General features: G+C 37.5%; 1 protein-coding gene across 1 annotated transcript in view; it reads right to left on the bottom strand.

Annotated features, from left to right (window-relative positions):
* The window catches only part of DOK6 (docking protein 6), a 371,687-nt gene that overhangs the window by 237,947 nt on the left and 108,676 nt on the right, over positions 1 to 25,064 (bottom strand). Inside the window, exon 2 of the mRNA XM_040478594.1 lies at positions 17,052 to 17,159. Within this exon, the coding sequence (XP_040334528.1) occupies positions 17,052 to 17,159 (108 nt within the window). The remainder of the gene's footprint in view (positions 1 to 17,051; positions 17,160 to 25,064) is intronic.

Raw genomic sequence — 25,064 nt, forward strand, 5'->3', positions numbered from 1 at the left:
TATGGTCCTCGCAAAAAAAGCTTCTGCACACCAAAGGAAACAATCAACAAAATGAAAAGGCAATCTACAGATTGAGAGAAAATATTTGCAAACCATGTATCACGCAAATCACGATAAGAGATTATTATCCAAAATGTACAAGGGACTCATGTAACTCAATAGCAAAACAACCCCCCAGACAATCTAATTAAAACATGTGTAAAGGATCAAGGTGAAAGAAACATACATAATGAGATTATTCTGAATTTTAAAGTATCTTTTATAGGTTTGCTGTCATGACAATTGAGATTAGATACCTGCCTATATTTAAGTGCTCAATCTCTTTCTATAAACCTAACTATATTTTGAAAAGTGAAAAAAGTTAACATTTAGACTTTTAAAAAGTAGATCAAAATGAATTAGAAAATAAATTGCACTCTCCTTTTTTATTAATTTACTAATACTTCTTTTAATCCTGGTATTTTACTAATTTTCTATGGTTGTTTTCATTAAGTCAAAGATTTTTTTTTTTTAATTTTTTTTTCAACGTTTATTTATTTTGGGGACAGAGAGAGACAGAGCATGAACGGGGGAGGGGCAGAGAGAGAGGGAGACACAGAATCGGAAACAGGCTCCAGGCTCTGAGCCATCAGCCCAGAGCCTGACGCGGGGCTCGAACTCACGGACTGTGAGATCGTGACCTGGTTGAAGTCGGACGCTTAACCGACTGTGCCACCCAGGCGCCCCATAAAGATTTTATTTTTGAGAATAAAATGGTACATTTTAGGAACTGGTTTAATAAAATGTCACTTTATTAAAATAGAGAATATTGCTATTTTTAGAAAATTATTACAATTAATAAATCTCAATCTTTCCATGCTTAAATCCTCAGCTTTCATAATAAGAATTTAAATACTGGTGTCACCCTATACATTGTATGCTCCAATACCTGGGTGACAATATTTGCATAGGAATTTTACAATGGTGTCTTTCTAGTAAAATTTACATCAATTTTCCAGTAGCTATTTTCTTTGCATTTGTCTCCTGTCACTGAAAAACATGAATGCATAACGCTAAAAAAATCAATGTAATTCATTTTCTAAGCTCTTCGTGTCTCTGTGCTCTGATATTATGTGCTGTGATAGAGTCCTCCAATGTTTAATATTTGACCACCCCAGCATGTATATAATCAGTAATTACAAGCTTAGTTTATGTCTTTGAAACATTTAAGGTCTCTCAAATATTAAACCACCTTATGAAATGCATCACTTAGAAAAGAGTAATTATAGATAAAATTATACTAGAACTGGAATTTTCTATAATAGTCACGACTGGCTGTGTACACAGCATCTGATTCCAGCTCCTTCATTCTTACCAGAACCTAATTTTGTTCAGCTAGCTACCCCTGCATTCTACAGCTCAAGTGCCCTGGTGGGAGTCTCTCACCTCAAGTATCATGGTAGCACTTGCTATTCTTGGGCTGATGGTCTATTTGCTCATGATCGGTTTAGGAAAGAGGCTATAACCTAAGTATGACAAATAAGATGTGAACAAAAGTTTTCTGGTTGCTTCTGATTAATGTTTTCTGATGCGGAGATAGCCTTGGGCTAAAATCATCCCTCTTCCCCAATGGATGCTGTCTGGATGTCATCATTCAGAAATGCTGCAGCTATCATTCTACTAGGTTAAAGATGAAGGCAATCCTAAGGCGGCAGAGCAGCGACGGGGGGCAGAACAGATCCTTAATTTTCATTCTTGAACACGGGTTACTGAATCAACTAACCTTGAAGCCAGTTCCTTTTTCTGGCTCTTCTCGATATGCTCATATGCGATAATGCTCTTCTGTAAGTTGTTTGATTTGAATTTTCTGTTACTTGCAGCCAAAAACATTCTAACTAATAAAGCAGACCTACTCCTGAGCTTCCTTCATTGAACAATGGGAAATGGCCACCCCTGTCTGGTTGGCCACCACACAGTTAGTCAAAGTGATGACCAGAATCAGGGCCATGCCTCCTGTTTCTCAAACTAGTGTGCTCTTTTCATGAATGTATGCAATAGCTATTGCTTTGAGCATCATGCCATTTATTAATGGCAAATAATTGTTAATCAAGAAGTTATTGCAAGAAGGTGAAGTCAATGACAAAAAAAAAAAGACTCAAATTGTAAGGATGACAAAAGGAATAACAGGAAAACTCATTACTTTATTACCCCTAAAGTATTTTGAGGTAGTCTATTATAAAGTATGGAGAGAATCTATTTTTAGGTCTAAGAAATGCAGAAAATTAATCCATAAGAAAATATGTACTAAAGTAGGAAAACTATGTACTTCTTTCTGTCCTCCCTTTCTCCTCCCTGCCCCCCGCCCCCAACTTCCTCCCCTTTCAACCTCGCCTCTCTCTCCCCAGGATAAATTTAGCATGTCTAATAATATGTATCACTGACTCTAAGGAACAAAAACGCATGAAACAGCCCAGTCAGCTAGAATACCGTTCTTATTGTGAGAACTGTCGTTTCACAACACAGACATAACAGCAACTATACAGCTCCTGTAACTTCTCTTAGCAGATGTACAAAATGAAATCTTCATTATTGCATTGGGTTGAACAGTGGCCCCTAAAAGGTATTTCCAAGTCCTAAGCCCTAGATCCTTTGAATGATCCTTGTTCGTTTCCGGAAAGAGCTCTTTGCAGAAGTAATTGAATTAGAGATTTTGGAGGAGATCATCTTGGATTCGGTGTGGGCCCTAAATCCAATGAAGTGTTCTTACACAAGAAGAGCGGAGGGGGCTTGGAAGCAAGGGCAAAGTGGCGACAGTCATGGGAAGGTGACCGATGTGATGCTGCCACAGGCAAAGAACACTTGGAGCCACCAGAGGCTGGAGAAGGCAAGCGAAGCCGCCCCCAGCGGTTTTGTTAGAGCGCAGCCTTGCTGACACCTTGCTATCTGACTTCTAGCAGCCAGGACCATGAGACAATAAATTTCTGTGACTTTCACTACCAAATTTGTGGCAGTTTGGTAGACCAGCCCTAGGAAATGAATACAACTGTACACAATTATTTGATGATAGCTACCCTTGTTTGTTATAAAGTGAGTAGTCTTAAAGATAAAAATGACTCAAAAAAAAAAATCACAAAACATTTTGTATATACTCCAATTTCTCTAATAACAAAATAGTTTATGTTTTTTCACATTTTTATTTATTTAGAGAGACAGAGAGAGTGGGGGAGGAACAGACAGAGAGGGAGAGAGAGAATCCCAACATGGGGCTCAATCCCGCAAACCACGAGATCATGACCTGAGCCAAAATCGAGTTGGACACTTCACAGACTGAGCCTGATAGTTTCTTAAAAAGCAAGGATACTAGGTCAAGATCTCACGGTTCATGGGTTCGGGCCCTGTGTAAGGCTCAGTGCTGACAGCTCAGAGCCTGGAGCCTGCTTCCGATTCTGTGTCTCCCTCTCTCTCTGCTCTTCCCCCACTGGTGCTCTGTCTGTCGAAAATAAATAAATGTTTAAAAACATTAACAAAGCAAGGATAACTCTGCTTATCACGACCCATCTAAAAGCATTAAATATGTGTTTTTTTTTCTTTTTTTATCGGTGCTTAATCAAATGATCATGCAGCTCCATGACGTGGCTCCCCCAGAGGTCAAGCAGATGGGAGGCAGAAGACCATTCACACAAGTCCTCTTTGCCACTGAGGTCTGCCAGTGTCGGGGTCCTGGGGCAAATGCAGTGATACGGTAATAAAACATGAAAAACCATTATTTTCTAGAAAAATCATTTATTGATTTCTGAGGGGGGACCACCACTGAGGCTGACCTGATACGGAGCTGGTGAGATCCTCAACTTTCAGGTTGTTGTTCCCTTTAAACTAGGGTATCAGTGAGTAGGCGTGGAGAAAATCATGCCAAAAGAGACAATTGAAAGGTCCAGATGAAAAGTTCTGACAGTTCCAGAGATTTTTGGCTTCTTCTGTGCTTGATTATAGTCTCTATGTAGCCAATAATAACTTAACTTCACTGGTTTGAACACATTATCAGGGAACAGAAAAGCATCACCATAGGGAGCCTACCATCAGCCTGAAATATCAGTAAAAATAGCGTTGAAAAGACTGTTGGTGGGACTCACTCTCTTCCTTATAGCAGAGTTAGGAGGAATCTCCTATCTGACCTTTTCAAACAAATCAAACATCTCTTTGCAGAAACTTCCTCTGTGGTCTCTAATCATAGATTTGTCGGTAATTGTCACAAAGATCTGAAAATTCACTAATATCTGAGCAAGAGGTTATATGAATTGTGCATTTTGGAACTCTGCTCTTGTTGGTGTTTTTTGGAACCAAAACACAGGACAAGGTACCTGTTGATCAAAGAAGTTCAATGTTAGCTGTGTACATCTGACAGCTAGGAAGAGTTACCACGAATTGACCAAGACTGCGGACCTTCCGTTACGTAGCAGCAGATGGAAAGTAGTACATTACGAAGGTCCAGCACTGGTGGCATGAAAAACAACTGACAACAGCCCTGGAGGCCCTTGCTGTAAAAAAGCTGCTGCAGCTGTTCAAAGACACAAAGCCGTGTTTACGCACAAAATCTGCAGGGGCACGTCAGGCACCCTTTACGAGCGTCACAAGCTGGGATCCTCCTGAAAACAAGACTGGAAAAGTGCAAGAGAACCTGCCTGCAGGTTAAGACCCTGGATGAATAGTTGAAATTATGGCTGCCTGGATATCCCATCAAATCTGGTTCTCAGGCAAGATAATACGGATGTCAAAAGCAGTGCGATGCATCCTTACAGCCTGTCCTAAGTGGTTTTGGAATCCATAGATACATACGTAGCATAGCAAAAATTTTTTTAAAAAGGACAAATTATAATCACAGGTGACAAAATTATCTGACAGTTCACAAGGAAGTTAAATGCTAAATCTGTCCCACTCATAAGCAAAGATGTGGAAGTTCTGCCAGATAAGATTAAGAGTCGAGTTACTTTACATTGTCTGTACAGACCTACACTTTCATATCTACTATCAACAACAAAACAAGTATGTGGGTTTTTCTAGTCCATCTGTATTATTTATAAAACTTGAACAGGTATCAGGTGATAAAATAGGGTAAGTAAACTCAAAAGACCCAAATTATACCAATTACATTATACCCCCATAATACAACATAACTAAAATTTATAATAAATGGATGATGAAATATTCCACACTTATAAAAGTAAATAACATATTTCTAAGAACATCTGAGTTAAAAGGAAACTATCAGTTAAGTTACAAAATACATTTTAATGAAAATGGGACAGTACACATTAAGATTTGAGACACTAAAAAAGAAATACACGAAAAACATGGGCTGAAAAATACTTTTCATGAATAAAAAAGGTTGAAAACAAAGAACTCAGGCATTCAGTTTAAGAAGTTAAAAAGAGAAAGAGCATTTCAATAAATAAAGAAATAAAAAAAATAATGGCAGAAATCACTGAGATGAAGAAAAAAATGACAAGTTTCCCAAAAGCAAAAATAACAACTTTCCATATGGAAAGATTAATAAAAGGGATTTGTGACAAGTTAGACAAAAGAAAAAAGAAAGAAGGTGGAGATAAGTACAGCATTGAAAAGGGAAAAACTGAACAAACAAAACATCTAAATATTAATAAGCTTGCAAACAAATGAATACTAATTTGAAAACCTAGATGAAAAAATATATATTTAGAAAAATACTAAATGTCAAAAGGTGGCAGCAAAAAAATTAGAAAACTTAAACAAAACAATACATTCATCTCCTAACAGTTCATTTCTAGACTATTTCATAATTGAGTTTTACTAAACTTGCAAAATATGATTAATCAATATCTTCTGCAAGATATTCTAGAAAAAAAAAAAGCAAACATGTTTAAGCTTTCTGAGCCTGGTCTAATATTGATCCTAAAATAAGATATGAAAATTTAAAAAAGTTATTTTACTTATTAATGAAAAAAAATCCCAACATGCAAGTAAGGTTTATTTCAGGAGTAAAAGTATAATTCACATCAGAATGTACCCAAATGAATTTCTCAAAATTACAGATTATGTGAGAAAAATCACATAATTATCTCAGCAGATAAAAAATCAAACCACTGATAAAGTTCAACACATTTTATGAGAAAGTAACTCATACTCTATCAAGAATAGAAAGGAATTTTCTTTGTTTAAAAGGTTAAAGATGAAAAAATACTTCATGCACAAGCATTAGATGCATTCCATTTATTAGTAGAAACTTGGCAGGTATGCTTCTATCGCTGCTTTAAGGTAAATATGTCCTGGAGAATAAGGAAAGAAGAAAAAAAAAAGAAAGAAAAAGACTAGGAAAGAAATAAATGAAACTATCAATATTTGCAGGCAATGATCACTGACATACAGATGCTAACAGAGTCAACGGAAAAACTATTAGGGACAAAAAAAGCTTTCAGCAATTTGTCAATTACATTAAACAAAAAAACAATGGAATTTCTCTACACTAGTTATTATTAATCAGAAAATAAAATAAAATACAACAAAATACAATACAATACAATACAATACAATACAATACAATACAATACAATACAATACAATAATACCTTCACAATAAAAAAAAAAAAACCTGTGAACTATCTAGGAATTTTTTTTTGAGAAAAATTTAAACCTTGAAGAGAAGCTGAGTAAAAAGAGGGCATTATATACATGTTCTTAGACAACTGCTAAAGCAACTTCAAGAAATGAGAACCAAATGTGTTGTGGAAGAAATAGCCTACCAAATGTCCCAGCAAAGCGTGATAGCACGGTAACTTTTTAAAACAAGAGGCATGTTAGGGCTACAAGAACAAATGAGTAGACAGCACAGAATAGAGAAATCGGAGAAAACTGTGTGTGTTGTGTGTAATGTATGTCACCATAGTAACTATAAAGATAAAAACAAGCTTAATAAATGGGCGAGTGAAAACTGACCCCTGAATATTTAAAAAAAAATGAAATTCCTAATTCCATATACAAATCTGAACACCAGATAGATGAAAGGCAAAAATATTAAAAGCAAAACTATAATGTTAACTGAATAAAATGTAGGATAATATCTTTCACGATGTGTGGGGTGGGTTAGTATTTCTTAAGGGACGACTGAAGCCGAACTCGCGAAAAATTTGAAAACATCCAAATTGGCAAATTTCTGTTTAATGCAAGACTCCACAAAGTTATAGACAGATGACAGAGGTGAGAAATTATTTACCGTGTCTAACCCTGAAGTAATCTAATATTTAGAAGAGACAAAGAAACCTTACAAAACAGCAAGAAAAATGCAGGAACTCTGGTAGGAAAGTGGACAAATGATATGATTGGGGAATTCCTGGAAGAACAAACATCGAAAGCAAACAGGCGTAGGGAGAATTTTTCAAATTAATTGGGAATAGAAAAACACATGGTAAAACACAACTTCATATCGATTTACACGCATCAGATCCAGAGAAGTCAGTAAATAATGGAAAGTGTCCATGGGAATGCAAGAGTACAGAACCCTCACACACCCAGTAGATGTGAAGAATGGAGAGGCATTCTGGAAAGTCACAGGCAGTACATATTTAAGTATTCATATATCCTTAACACAATGATCTCATTCTTTTTATGTGTCTCAGAAAGTTTCTCATGTTGGGTCATAAAAACACAGTACAAAAATCTTAACCATGGTATTGTTTGGGATAATGAGAAGTTCTAGCAACCTAGTTTCTGTTACTAGGAGAACGGAAAAGTAAAATCTAATGGGTGGAAACTATCGGGTATCACGTAACAGAAGCAAGTGGCAAAATGGACACACAGAAATGCAAATGGATCTTAAAAGCCACAAGGCAGCATGAATAAAAATAAGAAACACAGTAAGTTAGAATAGAATAGTACTTAAGTGAATTAACAATGTAGTACATGTTCAAGAAATCAACAGTATACATTTGTAAGAATCCCACAGTTTCCCATCAAACTTATTATAATTATAATGATTATCTTTAGAGGAGGGGAGATAAATGGGGTTAAGGATGGGAATAAAAGAGATTGATCAAATATTGCAGAAAAGGATGATGATAGCGGCCATCAAGTAATACAATGAACTCAATCTGCAGCTGAGTCTTATTATACCTGAAAGAGAAAGAGGAAGGAGGGAGGGAAGAAAATCCACTTCCCTCAAAAAGAAGTCAACTGAATGATGATGTGTGAAATTCTAGCAAGTCAACCGCTATTAACAATTATATGCCTATTACAATTTACCCGGGCTCTGATTTGTCTTCAGCCTGGCTGTCTATGGCTTGGTATATGATACCACTTAACATAACTAATGGGCACAATTATGTTCCTCTAGTAAAGGACACAGAGTGGAAAAGAGTATTGGTATGATCATTAATATATATCCGTCCCAAAGAATACAAAAAAGCTGAAGGAGACTATGGTTATTTTTCTAAGCTTATGAGACCAGTTCCAGGTGTGCCCTATTAGTTAACTACCAATCATGTTTAGCTAAGGTTTACCTATACACCTATAGCATCTAGACATGATATCCAGCATTATTTACTCTTTTTTATTTAAAATAAAAAATATATATATATATAGTTTCAAGTACTGAAGAACTCAATTAACAATGACTGAAATCTTGCGGATGCAAACTGTGGCCTATGGGCCAAATCTGGTCTACCGTGTATTTTTGTAAGTAAAGTCTTATCAGAACACAGCCACAGCCATTTGTTTATATATTGTCTCGGGCAGTTGGATATACTCTAAGTGCAGAGTTGAAGAACGGCAACAGAGATCTTAGAATCTGTAAAGTTTAAAATTTTTACCATCTGGCCCTTTACAAATAAAGGTTTGCTGGACACTGATTTGAACAAACAGTTCAAACTTTTCACATAAGAACTCTGAAGCAGGCAGTTATTGGTGTTGGTCCAGTGGTTTGATGATATTAGAAGAAGCATCTCAGGGCCAAATATTTGTCCTACCCTTCTCTGTTCTCTTAGGCTCATTTCCTCATGGGTGCAAAATGGTGGCTGCATTTCCAGCCATCATGTTTTCAATTTAGGAGAAAGGAATAAGGGACATCGCTGGCCATAGCAGAAAATAAAATCTCTTCTGTACCTTTTAGCAGGCTTAAGTCTATATTTCATTAGCCAGAAAGGGACCTTTCTAACCACAGGAAGTATGAAAAAGTGACCATCCAGTTTTCTCCATCTCTATGGTGGAGATGGGAAAGGAAGAAGTGAGTTACAAATGGGTGTTGAATTAGTTAAACCCCACGCGTGAAATGTCAAAGTTTCATCATGTTTCATTTCAAATACAATGTCTTTAATGTTTATACCTCCTACACATTATGAGGGAACAGTAGCTCTCTCACTTGGCCAACCAAGAAATTCTTTCCCAAATTAAAAACACAATGAAAATTTACATGATACACTGAAGTTAGATCACAACACAGCTACTCCAGGTGTACCTGACCTATCACTGGAACTTGTTAAAGGCAGTGTTTTCTCCAGCTGGTCACAGAGGAGAAGTCTGAGAGTTAAAGCTTCAAAGAATTCGTTGTGCCACTGCTGTGTTGGGGAGGGAAAGAATCACATGTCAAGGACTTCAGGTAGTCTCTAGCACTGAGAGTGGTCCCTTCTTGACCAGCCAACAGGGTAACAGGGGCATCAGTCATGCAGCTGAAGGGAACTAAAATCACCAACCATGTTAGGCACTTGGAAGCAGACTTTTCTCTAGAACCACAAGACAACTCGGTCCAACTGACTTCAGTGCCCATGAAACCCTCAACAGAAACACCAGCCATGCTACACCTGTGCCCTACAGAACTGGGGGCTCACAAATAGGTGTTTTTTCAACCCCTGAATTTGTGGTAACTTGTTACGCAACAATAGAAAATGAAAACTGTGCTATAATTATTGTTAGTGATTGTACTGCAACCTTTGGGGATAATGATGAGTCCAACTATATTGGTTTTTGCAAAATGGAACTGGAATAAAAGATATAAAGGTTGACTTTTTCGACCACTATCAGAGTTGGCTGTACCAGCTGTAAGCCTAGGAGAATATCATGGCCGCCCCGAGCTTAGGGGGACAGCTTCCACTACCCCCAGACAAACCTTTTACGAAAAGATAGAAAGAATCTGGAAATTTCCAGGTATGGCAAATCATGTTAAAATGTAATCTAGTACACTGGACATGTAAATCTGATTAACTTGATTAAAACAGATTCTGGAAAAGGAGAAGTAGGAGAAAATAGATGCATTTGTAAGCAAACATCATCTCCCTCATTCTCTCTGTCTGAGAACAAAAACAAATAAACAAAAAAAACAACAAAACAAGGAAGCAAAAAATAGAATTTCCCTGGACACTGGTTAGCAAGAATTCAACCATTTCTTCAGGAGGTCAAGTTATGTGTGACAATGATTGTGAGTAGAGCAAATGCAACTGTTCTCATCAAGACAAGCAATTTCACCAAATTTCAAAACCCACCGTTCCCTAAATGAAGAACCTGTTCTCTAACCAATAAAATCAGTTTAGTGACTGCTACTGATTCGTAATCTTGGGTTGTTAGTGGACTCTTCAAATTCTGACTTTGTTTTTTGTACAAGTGTTACATGGAAAAAGGCTTTAATATTTCTAAATATTATGTGCATTAAACTAAATACAAAACATCACTGCTACTTATAAAAGTTTCTAGGTAGACATTTATAGTGAGGTACAATATATTAATTCAAGAATGAATCCTCACTGAAATATTTTTCAACTTGTAAGCTATAAATGAATATGCATTCATTACTTGTGGTATAATATGTGATTTTCCATGAATGGCAGAAAAACAATTTGCCTTCAGTGACCATTACGCATTAAGCGTGTCTCCTGTTACATCTGTCAGATATTGCACAATTAACCAGACTCTGGGTAAAAAAAGAGATGTTTCAAAACCAAAAATGCATTGATGATATTCCGAAATAATAAAGAGAATTGGATCTAATCCATTAAATAAATGTAAAAATGCTTCAGAAATGATGGAGATAATGTCATCACAGAGTTGTGCTATTGAATATTCTTCCTCAAATTACTATCTGATTTACCACATAAAATGACTGGTTTGAAGTTACAAGTTACGTTATCAGGCAAATTAGTCTCAAAATTTTTCTAAAGTTGGTATGAATTATTTCCCTGGTTTCAAAGATACAAAATCTGAGGCAGAAATGACTGGCACAATCATAGTTATTTTACAAGTTACATACTGTCTTACATGAAATTATCATCTCACTTTGTGAGCTATGGTATGACTTGCATTTTATACATAGTAGAGTGAGGGAAAGATATTATTTAAGTCATCTTATGTGGTTTTTTTTTTTAGATGTAGTACCATTGTGGATGACTGCCTCACACACAAATGGATAGTTTTAAAAAGTCAAATAAAGACAGTAATTTTGCTAACATAAATCATATTTCTGTATGTCAAGTCATATTTTTGTATGTCAAGTCTCTAAGTCAAGTCCAGATCAGTCTTATGGATATTTTCTGAGTCTGATTCCTTCTCAGTGAACCGATATCTGTTGTGGAGTAACGAGTTATAAACAAAAACCCTGATTACTGAGTGATCGAGTTTCCATGGCATCCTTCAACTGCCCAAAGTGATACTTATTGGAGATATCTTAGATGTTGTAAAATTTTAATTGAACTTGATTCAATATAACAAAGATTAAGTTTAACTCTGAGAGTTCCCTATTAGTATTCTGAGATCACAACTTTGCTGATGCCCTCCACGTGAAGCTCTTACCACCTGGTCTCTCTTGCTAATTTTAGAGCTGTCCATTCACGACCCACCCATCTCTGTCAGAGACATAAATTACACAGGGGGTGCATCATGTCTTGGGCATTTCCACCCTCTTTTCCTCCTGCATAAAATGCAACGTTTCATCCATTTCTTTAAGTCATCTTTCAGCGACTAACATGTGATCAGATAATATGAATAAACCAATAAATGATCAGGGGTTCATGTGTGACTGTGTCAAGAATCAATGTGTATGTTAATAGCTTAGTCAAAAAAATTGAGACTTCTTCAAGATAAGAGATTACAGATGGATGAATGAATGAATGGATGAATGAACAACTGGGTAAGATGCCCTAACGCGATCAAATGATTACCACTCTGGGAACTTCCAACAGACTTCCAACAGACTTCCAACAGATCAAATGATTACCACTCTGGGAACTTCCAACAGACTTTTCAAGAGACACCAAGCCTTTAACACACTTCACGTCACACCAAGTACTGTGCTCATCCAAGTATAGCTACTGGAATCAAAATGAAAATGTTCCACATAACACACTATACACACGTGCTGTTGACACATTTACCTGTAGTTTGGCTCCTCTGTTTAAGGGTACACTGCATCTCCAGGTAGGATGCCTTCAACTTTTCCCCAAGTTTCTCAGATGTTTGCTTTACATAAAGATAAATAATGACAACTCCAACCAAGAGTAAAGCAGACAGAACAAAATGATGTTTCCAATGTCAGGTTGTAGGGGATTCAGAAATAAGATTCGTCCCAATACAGGCATTGATTTTCTGGAATCACGTAGTCCTCATCACTGGAAATTCACATAGTTCTATCTTCATTCATTCTTGTCAGGGATTTTATTTATACTTTCCTCCCTACAGACAGCACTCATATTTATTTTATTAAAATTTCTATGAACTGTTTCTTTTTCATCTGCTTAGAAAATTAAGGAAAATTTATTAGCTGATTCTATGTAAATTGCTTTAGTTCAGTTTTCATTGAGGATAAATTTGTTTTGAATATCTGTTATGACCATTATATACAGCTACATTTCCAATCCTAATGCATTTTTAATAACTTCCTTCAGCAGCCAGTGATTTGAATTTCAAATTTCTTTCTACCAAGAAGTAAAAAAAAGTATATACCATTTCATAGCAGTTTCCTATAAAAATTGATTTATGCAGCAAGATCTCTCTCACAGTAAACATATCAAAAGTCTAAATGGGACCATTAATACTCATAAGCTTTATAATATGTATGTTCCAGATAGAGTATAGGACAAAGTTAAAGTCGGGGAAGAAGTAACTCTGTCCTTAGCTATTTTTCATAAAGCCCCTCACTAAGGTTGGAAATATATCACTCATTTGATTACTTTGATTTAGCGCTATTGAGCACTGTAGCAGATTTGGGGGCCTATCAAAATAACTGACCAAGCACAAGTTTCAAGTATTTAGTAATTAACAAATAGAACAATTGGGGAATCCATATTAGTCTACTTTAAACTATCTTGAAAATGAAGATTTTGTTTTACAATTCTGGAGATCTAATATTTGAACTGACCATTAATTACTCAAAGGAAAACAAAGATTTTTAACGTGTCAGCCTTTTACATAAAGAGATCTCCCTTTATTTAACCAGACCATGAGAGGGAACTGAGAAGTTCACAGCTCTCCAAAAAAAGGATTCATAATTCTTCTCAGGGAAAAAAACCATGGGAAGGGATGGTTCAGTTTTTGATTTTGCAGAAGCAAAAGTATAGGTCAGGATAAACATATCATGAATGTGTATTTGTAACTGCTCATTTGCCTTGATGGCTAGTTGTTCGGGGCTTGGACAAATTAACACCGTCTAACCTCCGGGGTGGTGTTTTCACAGTTTTCTTGTCGGGAAAATAAACAATTCTTTCTTTAGAATTATTAAAACTTTCAGTTGGGAAGTTCCAGTTAAACAGTCTTGATAATCACTATAAAGGACTTAAATACTCTTCAGGGTTTTAACATTTCTTTTACTAGTATTTCCTCATTCAAGTGCCACTTTACATAATTTTCTATCATTTTTTGAATTAGTCGTTTTTTTTTTTCCATCCAGTGTCAACTTTTTTGATTTGTTAACTCTTGATGAACTTAGATTTGAAATCCCTGTAAAATACCCTGAATGTCACAAGACTGGTACCCAAGTCCACGTCTTTTAGAGGAAAGAGTTTCGTTTCACACTGATCAAGCTTTCACAGACACACATTAGTACACACCCACCTTAACATCACCATCCAGTAGCTCTCCTGGGCATTTTCAATGTAATCTGCCTGCAGTTCTAACTGTTTAAGGAAAAATATCTATCTGAATGTGCCGTAGAGACACCTAATCTAACAGGCCAAGAAGGCCTTCTCTTCACCACTGAAAACTGCTCCTGTGCACAGGGTTCCTGTCTCTGTCACAGCATGATCACTCATCTGTCGCCCAGTCTGGAAAAGACAGCAACTCGTACTCCTCTCCCGTTTCTCCTATAGCCAGTCAGTGAAGGCTTGTGATTTTTACTCAAAGTCTGCTCTTCTAGTCTTCCCCATCTTCATGAATTTCACCATCCTCTTGTCTGTTGCTCAAACCCAAACTCAGGAATCTTCACGAGTCCTAACCTTTCACGAAGACCCAACATGGAATCCCAAAGTACATCTTGTCAGTGTCCACACATCATATCCAGAATGCATCCTTCCATCTCCAGCTCCAACAGTGACACCTGTACCCGAGTCACCATCACATCTAGCCTAGACTGAAAGGGCTAACACCAGAGCACCTGGGTGGCTCGGTCGTTTAAGGGTCCGACTTCAGTTTGGGAGTTTGCGCCCCAAATTGGGCTCTCTGCTGTAGCACATGGTCTGCTTCAGAGCCTCCCTCTCCCTCTGCCCCTTCTCCACTCTCTCTCAAAAATAAATAAACATTAAAAACTGGCTAACATTTACTAAAACTTACTATATGCCAAGTAACTAGTTGTATACTTAGCTATAAAATTTAATTTGTTAATAATATCTTATTATACTTAATCTCATTTTATGCCTATAGTACCACTTTTTTCCTTACAATAACCCTTCTTTGGGTTATAATTGGTTATACTATTATAATCTGAATCTAAAAGAGGAGACAAATTAAGTGCGTAAACAGTTTATGCAATTTCCCACAACTGTTGAATATGCAAGCTAGATTCTAAAGTGTACAATCTTACCCAGTGCATAATGTGGTTAAGTGGTTTTTATTCCAGCTTGATTATTGAGATATAATTGGCATATCACATTGTGTACGTTTAATGTATACAATGTGGTCCTTTGATACATGTGTACATTGTGAAATGATTACCAAAATAAGGCTAGTCAGCATCTCCCTCCCCCCCAGGGTAAGATGAATAAGTTCTGGAAATTTAATGTGCAGCATGGTGATAACAGTTAACGATACTGTATTATATACTTGAAAGTTGATAAAAGAGAAGATCTTAATGTTCTCGTCACACACACACACACACACACACACACACACACACACACGTGATTAAGATTCTTGATCTTTCTCAACAATTTATTTTCCAGGGTGATCTTTCTCCTTCTTGAGGATTCTGCCTGAGTCTTGAGTGCATGGACTCTGGGTTCGCTGGCTGAAGAGCATCCCGCATTGACCAGTGGGCAGGGGTTCTGACCAGGAATCCAGAGTATAGAGTATGCTCAGCCTTTCAAAATTTTACTCAAAAACTAAAGGTCACAGACTCACGTTTCACAACTTTGCAGTTTTTCACAAAGTCAGGTTTAAAAATATTGCCACGATCACAATCCTAATACAAAATACCAGTGTAACTTTAGACTCCAGATAATTTTTCACGTAGAAAGAATATGCACACTATCTTTGATACTCTATCTCCAGTAGTCTTCAAAAAAGGCATGTAAAGAACACGTACACATGAGAAAACCAAACTCCCGTGAGCTAGGAAGTGGTTGGGCAGGAACGTGAGCTTGGATTCTCTGACAGTAAATCTATACTAATATTTAGAATACCTCATAGAGAGTTAAAGAAATTCAAATGTTACGTTCTCTGATACAGTTTCAAATAGAGTAGAAATTGCTGCTAGTTACTCGTGTAACAGAGTTGGATAGTCCGTTAGTGTAGAATAATCTATTTTTAAAAGGACTTTATCGTTTAGAGAATTTTTAAGTTCACAGCAATACTGAACTCAAGGTACAGAGATTTCCCTATTCCCTCCCCCTTTAATAACATCCCACCCCAAAGTGGTACATTTGTTACAAGTGATGAATTTACTTCGACGCCACGTAATCACTCCAGGTCCATACTTTACAGGAAGATTCATCCTCAGCATTGTACATTGAGTTTGGACAAATTTCTGATGACATACATCCTGCATTATGGTATCATAGAGGACAGTTTCTGTGCTAGGTCTATTTATCCCCTGCCAACTCCTGGCAAGCACCCTATTTTTAATAAAAGGAGGAATTAGACCATATATCACATAAAATAAATTCCACAGAATCACTACATCATTCAGGGTAACTACTCTGTACTACCAACCATGAGAAATTAGATGTTTTACGGGGCTTATTGAAGCATTTTGGCAACAAACAAAACTGCTTCACAGTTCTGAGTTCTGACCGGAAATTCCGACCATCTAATTATCAAATACTTACCTGTGTTTTGATGTTATCACCAAACACAACGCTAGGTAGCAATTTTAGTATCATTCTAGGCTTGTTTCCTACATACTTTTAATTCTTGGTAAATGGATATTTCATTCATGGAATGTGTGGCTACATCTCTACACATCAACATATTCGATGATCCTTTCCTGTTAAAGCCATCTAACAGCAAATACTATGCACATTAGCAGAGCCATTACACTGTTAATGCCAGCCTCGAAAGTTTTATCTCCTAAATATTGCCCACAGTGTAAATCAAAGTAACAAATGCACAATTAACCTGAACAGAGGGAAAATGCCTACTCAGCACCTTGGGAAATGATGTGGTTGAATTATGAGTCATCTCATTTTGCAAAGTAGCAATAAAAATGAGTCTTTATTTTGCAGAGGAACCACTGGCATTTACAGCAGATGATTAAAATAAAGGAGAAAAATAACTTTTGCATTTTATCTGAACAGGGACATTTTATCCTGCTTGTGCATTCTGCCTCTGCAGATTTCATCTATCAAAAGAAACGTCTCCATGAGTCGTTGCCAAGGGGTCCCAGTTATTCCCCAGCGATTCCAAACACGGTGACTTACCTTATGGAAGTTTCTGAAATACGCTGCCTTTTCATCTGGAAATTTCTCCAGCCTTCTGGGTCCTTTACTAGAAGCTTTCTTGAAAACCAACCAGCATCGTCTGAAAATCTGAAAGCAAATGAAGGAATCTTATTATCTACCTTTCCGCATGAGTTTTGTAATGTCAGGAATTTACCTATTCAGTTAACCCGCTGGAAATAATTTTTGTTAAATGTACTGATAGAGAAAGAACATTTTTTGAGTCTAAACCAGGTTATTCATCAATATCACAGCAAACTTTTAAAAACACAATATTTAATTTAAAAATGATATTTTGTGAAAAGATTTTATGGTTGAGGTTTTCAATGCACTGGCTTCAATCGTTTTTAATCTAATAAAATCAAATGGTGTCAATATCGCATAAAATATTTATCTCAGTGTGCCAGTGACAAACAATTTTGTTTTCCATGAGTCACGATTCATGAGATCAATGCGCTTTCCTAATGCTCTATTTTCTATCTTTCAAATATCAGCACATTTAAAACTGCTTATCTTGTAGGATTCGTTTGTTTTAAAAGCCCAAACACTCATATATTAATTTAGAAAGCAGGAAGATAGGTGTTTTTATAATGGAAGCATCTGTTTTACTCTTTTATACTAGAGAGTAACTGGTATCTGTTAAATGCTTATTATGTGTAATGCATCTAAAAATTTATATACACATGTAATCCTCATTTCTACTACATGAGGTAGGTTTTCTTCATTTTAGGATAAAGACAGTGACAGTGTCAGGATTTGAACACACCTCGGTCAGAACACACGTCTCTTCAGCTTTGGTAAAAAAGCAGGACTAGTAATTACACACCTACAAACCATCATTCCTAGGCTTTGCCCCTGTTTCATAGGATTAATTAATATCGGACTGTTAGCCTGTCACCTGATGCCCACTCTGTCACCCTCCCTCCCCAGGTATGTTTAAAGCAAAGTAATAAAATGAGTCTCCTTTCAGTGACTGGAGAGTTCTAGCAAGGCGAATGGGCCACAATTTTATTTTTTAGTTTTTTGAAGTTTATCTATTATTTATTTTTGAGAGAGAGAGAGAGAGAGAGAGAGAGCACAAGCGGGGGAGCGGCAGATAGAGGGAGACACAGAATCCGAAGCAGGCTCCAGGCTCTGAGCTGTCGGTGCAAAGACCAAACGTGTGGCTTGAACTCACGTTTGATCTCACGGTGAGATCATGACCTGAGCCGAAGTAGGACGCTTAACCGACTGAGTCACCCAGGTGCCCCTGGCCACAATTTTAAATTTCAACATTTAGCAGTTTTGCTGGAGTATACATTCTCTATAGCCCTAAAGAAATGCACAGAAGAGGGGAGCCTTGGTGACTCACTCGGTTGGACATCTGACTTCGACTCAGGTCATGATCTCATGGTTCATGGGTTCGAGCCCCGCATCGGGCTCTGAGCTGACGACTCAGAGCCTCGAGCCTGCTTTGGATTCTGTGTCTCCCTCTCTCTCTGCCCCTCCCCCACTCATGCTCACACGCTCGTTCTCGCTCTCAAAAATGAATAAATGTTGGAAAGAAAGAAAGGAGAAAGAAAGAAATGCACAGAAGGAAGCATCAGAGACTTAGATCACTGTATTTCTCTTCTATTTCTTTATTCAAACTGTAAAGTTGCTACACTATGCTTTTCTTCTTTTCTTCTATTCTTTTCTTTTCTTCTTCTTTTTTTTTTTTTTAACTAACACTGGCCAGATAATATAATATTTTTTGGAGCATGCGTTGTTCATTACTGGCTAGAAGACAGTGTTTCCCATGTTACAAGGTACTCTTTGACCAATCGTGTGGAAGATCTCTCCTCAAAACACAATAAACAGAATAACAAGGCTCACACTTCCACTTGACTCTTGCTACCTTTTTAGCTCCTTCCTAGTAGCTTCAAAAAGCATCTGAAGGACAATCCTGAGCTTCGGCACATGTGCACACATCTCTCCTTCTCAACCTGCCTGAGATACACCTCCTGTGTCACAGGATTTCTACCCACATACCTGGAAATAAGATGTCACATCACCCCCTCAGATCTCCTGGTATTCTTCTTACACACTTGGGGTTAGCACATTGTGTTCTAGTTACCTATGTATTTGGTGGCCCCTTATTGATCTCCATCCTCACAGTAAAATACTATAAAGCAATTGTGAATATTGATTATAATATAATATCAACATGTGGTTTATTTAGCTTCAACTCAGTTCTCCATGGGTTTATTCAGCATTGTAGATTCTGTTCTTTAAACTTTAGAAAGGTCTTTATATTTTAAGTAAATTTAAGGTAATGAATTTAGAAAACACGAACACAAGAAAAGGCAGCTTGGTATCGTGGAAGATAAGTAAAACTTTGTGTTAATTTGCATACTTGGGAGTTCCCTGGGTGAAATCTGGTCAAGGAGAGACCCAAGAAAGAGGCAGGCCACCCGAGGTTGGTAGGTGGCAGGTTTACTGAGCAAGGGAACTCATATACTAGGCTTACCTTGGGTGGCCACAAGGTGCTGAATCTTAAAAAGTACACAGAGAAGCCTTAATGGGGTTCAGCCACATATTCAGTCCAGATGGTCTCAACAACACATTGCCTGTTCAAGACTGTGCTTGAAATGCTTCTGCCTACAGGTACGGTGGAAGGTGCCCTCCAAGGAGAGGGTAAGGTGAGGAACCTCTGACTGCTCTGGTCCAGCCCTCAGGTCAACTGGTGGTAGCATCCTCACAATGACCTCTCCCAACATGTTGGAATCCAACAGATGGATTCACATCATGGCTCAGCCATTTACTAGCTGTGCAACCTTAGACTAATCATTCCATGTCTCATAAAGAAGGGACCTCATAGGACAGAGGGAAGAGTCAACAAGATGAGCCCACATCCTAGTGCACAGTAGTTTCCTAACAAGGTCGGCTCCTTTAACTTACAAAGTAAGTGCAATTTGCCACAGAGGACAAAGCCACACATAGGGACACCTTCTTTTACTAACGACACATAGTTCTAACAAAGTGCAGAATCAGAATATCCAAATATTCTGTGGTCAGAACAATTAGAGCACCATATACAAATTTTTAAAAATAAAAACCAACACGTTAATGATCTCTGAAACTCAGAATGCAGAACCATAACGACTGGACTTGGAATTCCAACTTGATCCCTTTTGAGAGCCATTGTAAATTCTGGGCAAGTCACTGAACCCTCTAAGCACGTATCCTTCTCTTGGCTGGTGGAAAATAATGCCTATAACATATGATTAGTGTGACAGTGAACAGAAACAAACTATACAAAGTTCACGCCTCTGTAAGGCTACAGAGGAGTCATGAACTAACAGAGGGTAGTATAATGCAAAACTGATAAAAATACCCTTAGCAGCAGACTTCATGCAGCACATCCATAACCATTATGGATATTTACATACATTATAAAAAGCATTGCTTGTAACAACATCCTTTTAAAGGTCTCAAATAATTCCAATAATTATGGTTATTATATTATATATAATATTAACAGACAAACTAAATTCTCTGTTGAGTGCAAGTGAGTTCCTGTTAATTTCACAATAGTTTGAATACTATTAACTTATATGGCTATTTACATTTATTATTACACAGCTGAATGAAAGAGAAAAAAATGCATTCATTTACTCTCTTCCTAAAATTACTCCTTCCACAATACAGTGTGAATTTTTGCCCAGGATGAATCATTTCCCTCAGTCATTAGTATAAGTCCCACACATTTGTATTGGGATTGAGGGTATTTTACTGCAATGCCCAAGAATATCATTCTTTAGCCAGAACATCTTGATTTTAGTGCATATACTGCTATTTTTTAAATGCCTGTCTTGCAGAAGTTATTTTAACTTCTCTACTATCTAACTTCCTCATCTATAAATTAAGACCAATATACCTCAGGAAGTTGCTATTTGAGGATTTACAAAGATAACCTGCAGAAACTGTCTAGAATACGAGTTTGTCACATTGTCCACACTCTTATCTGAAACTCGTGGGTTTTGAACACCGCTACGAATTAAATTGCATCTCTCCTAAACTCTCACGTTGGATTTCACACCCTCAACGCGACGGTATTTGGAGATGGGGCCTCTGAGATGTAATCAGGTTTTGATGAGGTCATGAGGGTGGGCCCCTCAGGAGGGGGTAAGTGCTCTTATAAGAAGAAACCCCACAGAGCTTGCTTTGTCTCTCTCTCTCTCTCTCTCTCTCTCTGTGCTCCCACATACAAAGAAGGAAGTCATGTGAGCACACAGAGAACTGGTGACCATCTGAAAGATAGGGAGAGGGCTCCCCAAGAACCTGACCATGCTGGCACCTTGATTTTGGACTTCTAATCTCCAGAAGGATGGGAAAACAAGTGTCTGTTGTTTAAGCCACTCAGTCTATGGTATTTTGTCATGGCAGTCCACGCTAACCAAGACAGATACTTTTAGATTTTGTTTTTATTAGCAGAAATGGTGGTGGTTGGTTGGTAGTGGAGGTATTTGTAGGAGTAGTGATATTGTGGAAGCGAAAAAAAAGTTACATGAATCTGAGTAGAAATTTGAGGGATTAGAGCAGATCACTAAAAATATAATTGGCAAAATGAGATGTATATAGAGTTTCAATATGATTTCTATTTATTAATAGATTTAGAATCTTAGTGAGGCAGGAAGACTCTCTTTGAAAGGAATTGAGACCAGATCCCTGGTAACATGGTTTCTGTTCCTTCCTATGGAACAATGCTTTCCCCTGTACCCTTTGCACTTTATTGCTCATAGCTCTCAAGCCATGATGACGTCAAATGAAGCCTTATGATATTCATGGAAATACACAAACACACTCACTGACTGTAATGCCCATCTTGTGTGACTACAGTTATTTTCCATTAAAATGTCAAAACGAGTTAAATATGAGTTGGAAAGCATAAGTGTTTCCATTTTGGCACTCTGTATTGCTATAGAATAAATCTGGTAATGAATAATAAAAAGAGTGGATATTTTCAGTAGTATCTTGTCTATCTGCTATTACATTAAGAGATACAACCACATAAAGCCAAAAATTATTGTTAAAGACTTGATTCAATAAACTGTTTACCAAGCAGAGGCCCTTAAATTACCATTTTCTTATTTTGGAATAATTTTAGATTTACTGTTGAAAAAATGGTACAGAGAATTCCTAAAAAGACTATACCCAGCTATCCCTAATATTCACATCCTAAATAACCATGGAATGTTTTTCAAAACTAAGAAATTAACATTGGTAAAGTACTATTACCTAAACGACAGAGTCTATTGAAAAATCACCTGTGTTTCCACCAATATCTTATTCTGTTTGGGGATCCAACCCAGGACACCACATTGCATTTAGTTGTCCTATCTCCTCAGATCCCTCTGATCTTTGATAATTTTTCAGTCTTTTTCCCTTTTTTTTTTTTTTTTTTTGGTTTTCATGGTCTCAAGAGTTTTGAAGACTATTGGTCAGGTATTTTGCAGTGTTAAAATTAATACACAAAAATCTCATTTAAAATGGAGTCAGGAGGAGGGCACCTGTTGGGATGAGCGCTGGGTATTGTATGGAAACCAATTAGACAATAAATTATATTTAATATGAAAAATAAAAATAAAAATAAAAAATTCTTCCCTAAAAAAAAAAGTAAGTACATAAAATGGAGTCAGGAGGCCAGAAGGGGGAGCACTCACTCACCACCACTCTCAGTCACACACCTCTAAGGGAAGAGATGCCCCTTGCAAACGCAATACTGCTTTAACATTCCAACAGGAAGAGGAACATTTCCTTCCTTGCCAGGCAACCCAGCCCACGAGAAGTTGGTATCACCCTGGCCCCTCGCTTTCCTTCAGTGGACCTTTGTCTCCCTCCCAACGTCCTCCATTTTCTTTATAAAATAATGTCTCTCTCCTTTGCTTATCGGACTTGCCTGGCGCTTTTGCTATAGCTTGCTTACTCTGAATTGCAAATCCTCTGCTATTCCCAAATAAACCCATTTGCTGGTAAAATAACTGACTGTTTTGTTTTTAAAGTGGGCAGGGAAATATCCACGTAGATCAGTGTCTGCCATGAAATAAAAGAATAAAACGAATAAAAGAACCTCTTTTAAAATGAAGTCAAAGACCAGAAGGTGGGGCTCTCACACCCTGCCACTCAGCCACTCTTCCAGGACTCCACAAAAAGAAAAGTATCTTGCATCCCCGAAGGAAGAGTCCTACACTTGCCTCCAGCAGCAGAGGAAAGGAAGATTTTCTCCTTGCCTGGCAACAACCCAGCCAGAGAGAGGCTGTCACAAGTCAGCCAATGAGGAGCCACTATACTCTGAACCCTGTTTATTCCCATGGACTTTTTTTTATTATAACAGCCACAGCCATTCTTCTCCTTTGTTCTCTAGACTTGCCTGGGGTTCACTCTCAAATTACAATTCCTCTGCTATTCCCCAATAAACCCATTTTGCTGCTAAAAATAACTGGCTGTTTCATTTTCCGGTTCAGCATTACAAAGTTCCTCAATTTAGTCTGTCTCAATAAGTTCTTTTTTTATATTTCAAAAGTCTAATGAAAATCTCACCGTAAAGTGATGAAAACACATAGTGTATTGGGGAAAATGATATAAATGCATCACAGCTATTTGGACTATTTATACTTTGACTAGACGTCTAGTTGAACCCTTAAACTTAAATCAGTAAAAGAATAATTTAATAAATGCTAATGAATGCCAAAGTTTTCCGTTTTGCTTTCTTTTCTTGTTTGATGCAGTTTTCCAAAATGTTTTGCTTTGTCATCAGAGTAAAATAATAAAAAGGGCTCCGGTGCTGAGACTTGGGAAGTATTCTGTGTCAATGTAAAGTCAAATTCAGCATGAATCAGCGTTCTAAAAACAACCTTCATACTAGCAGCATAAATAAGCCGAAGCATGAGGAAATCACTTCTTTGTTACTCTTCATCAAACACGATTTTAATAGTGCACTGTGTTCTGCTTTAAGCCCTAGAAGTAGTGTCTTATATAATAAGTATGCTGGAGAAATTCCAGAGATGAGCAGTAAAATGATTGCTTGAGACCAGGGAATCACTCCTCTGAGGAACAAATAAATAAATAAATAAAGGAGTAGGCTTTATTTTGCTTATAAATGAAAGATACTAATTCTTCAAGTACATGAAAGAGAACCACAGAAATGGAATTAGATACCTTGTTTTTATTTTTGTCCCAGGACACAAAATAGTAATAAATGCCTTTTGTTAGCTGTATGCGGGAGGGGCTGGTACAGTCTCCTTTGTCTGGTTCTTCAAGGGCATCGAAGATGCAGGGACCATTTGGCTGGTTAGCAACAGATCTCAGTGCTTGCAGGAAGATGCACTTTCCTCCTGTGTTCTGTCCCTTAGCTGATGACAGTCTTGCCTGTCCCATCATAGCTCAGGATGCTGTTTCACTCTCTGAGGGATTGGCGGATCTCACCTTCTCTTTCAGAGTTATCTCCCAAACATGCCAGTTGTCTCACCAAGCAGGCTCCTGAGGACTCTTCAGATTTTCCTTCTAGAAAATTCCATACTGTTGCCAGGACTCCACAGACCCCCAGGATCCCCAGATGTTCCATGGCCTCAGTTTTCCACTGCATTAGGCAGCTAGCCAGCTTGCCACAATTAAATACCCTCTTAATTCCTTTCTATCTGATGGAAACCCTTTTACCTCATAGCAATCTCTTTTCCTTAGTGTTTTCTCTTTCCAAGGTGATTTTACACAAAGGACATCCCTTTTCCGTTTAAGACTCACTGTGAAGTAAATGGTGATTTCTTGGCTTTAGTTCACAGCCATAATTATGTGTTTTTAGCTGGGACTCGTTCACAAGCGTTACCTTCACCAAAAGTTGGATATAATGGACCTTTTCCATCATGTTGACCTAGTGAACTCTTCACTTCAAATAGGATTTGGTCAGAAACTCAGAAGAATTTCTGATTATAGGAACTGTCAAACCCGAGGGTCCACTGGACTAAAGGGAGTCACGGA

This window comes from Herpailurus yagouaroundi, unplaced genomic scaffold (assembly GCF_014898765.1).
Source record: "Herpailurus yagouaroundi ecotype Mexico unplaced genomic scaffold, PumYag 142, whole genome shotgun sequence".
NCBI lineage: Eukaryota > Metazoa > Chordata > Mammalia > Carnivora > Felidae > Herpailurus > Herpailurus yagouaroundi.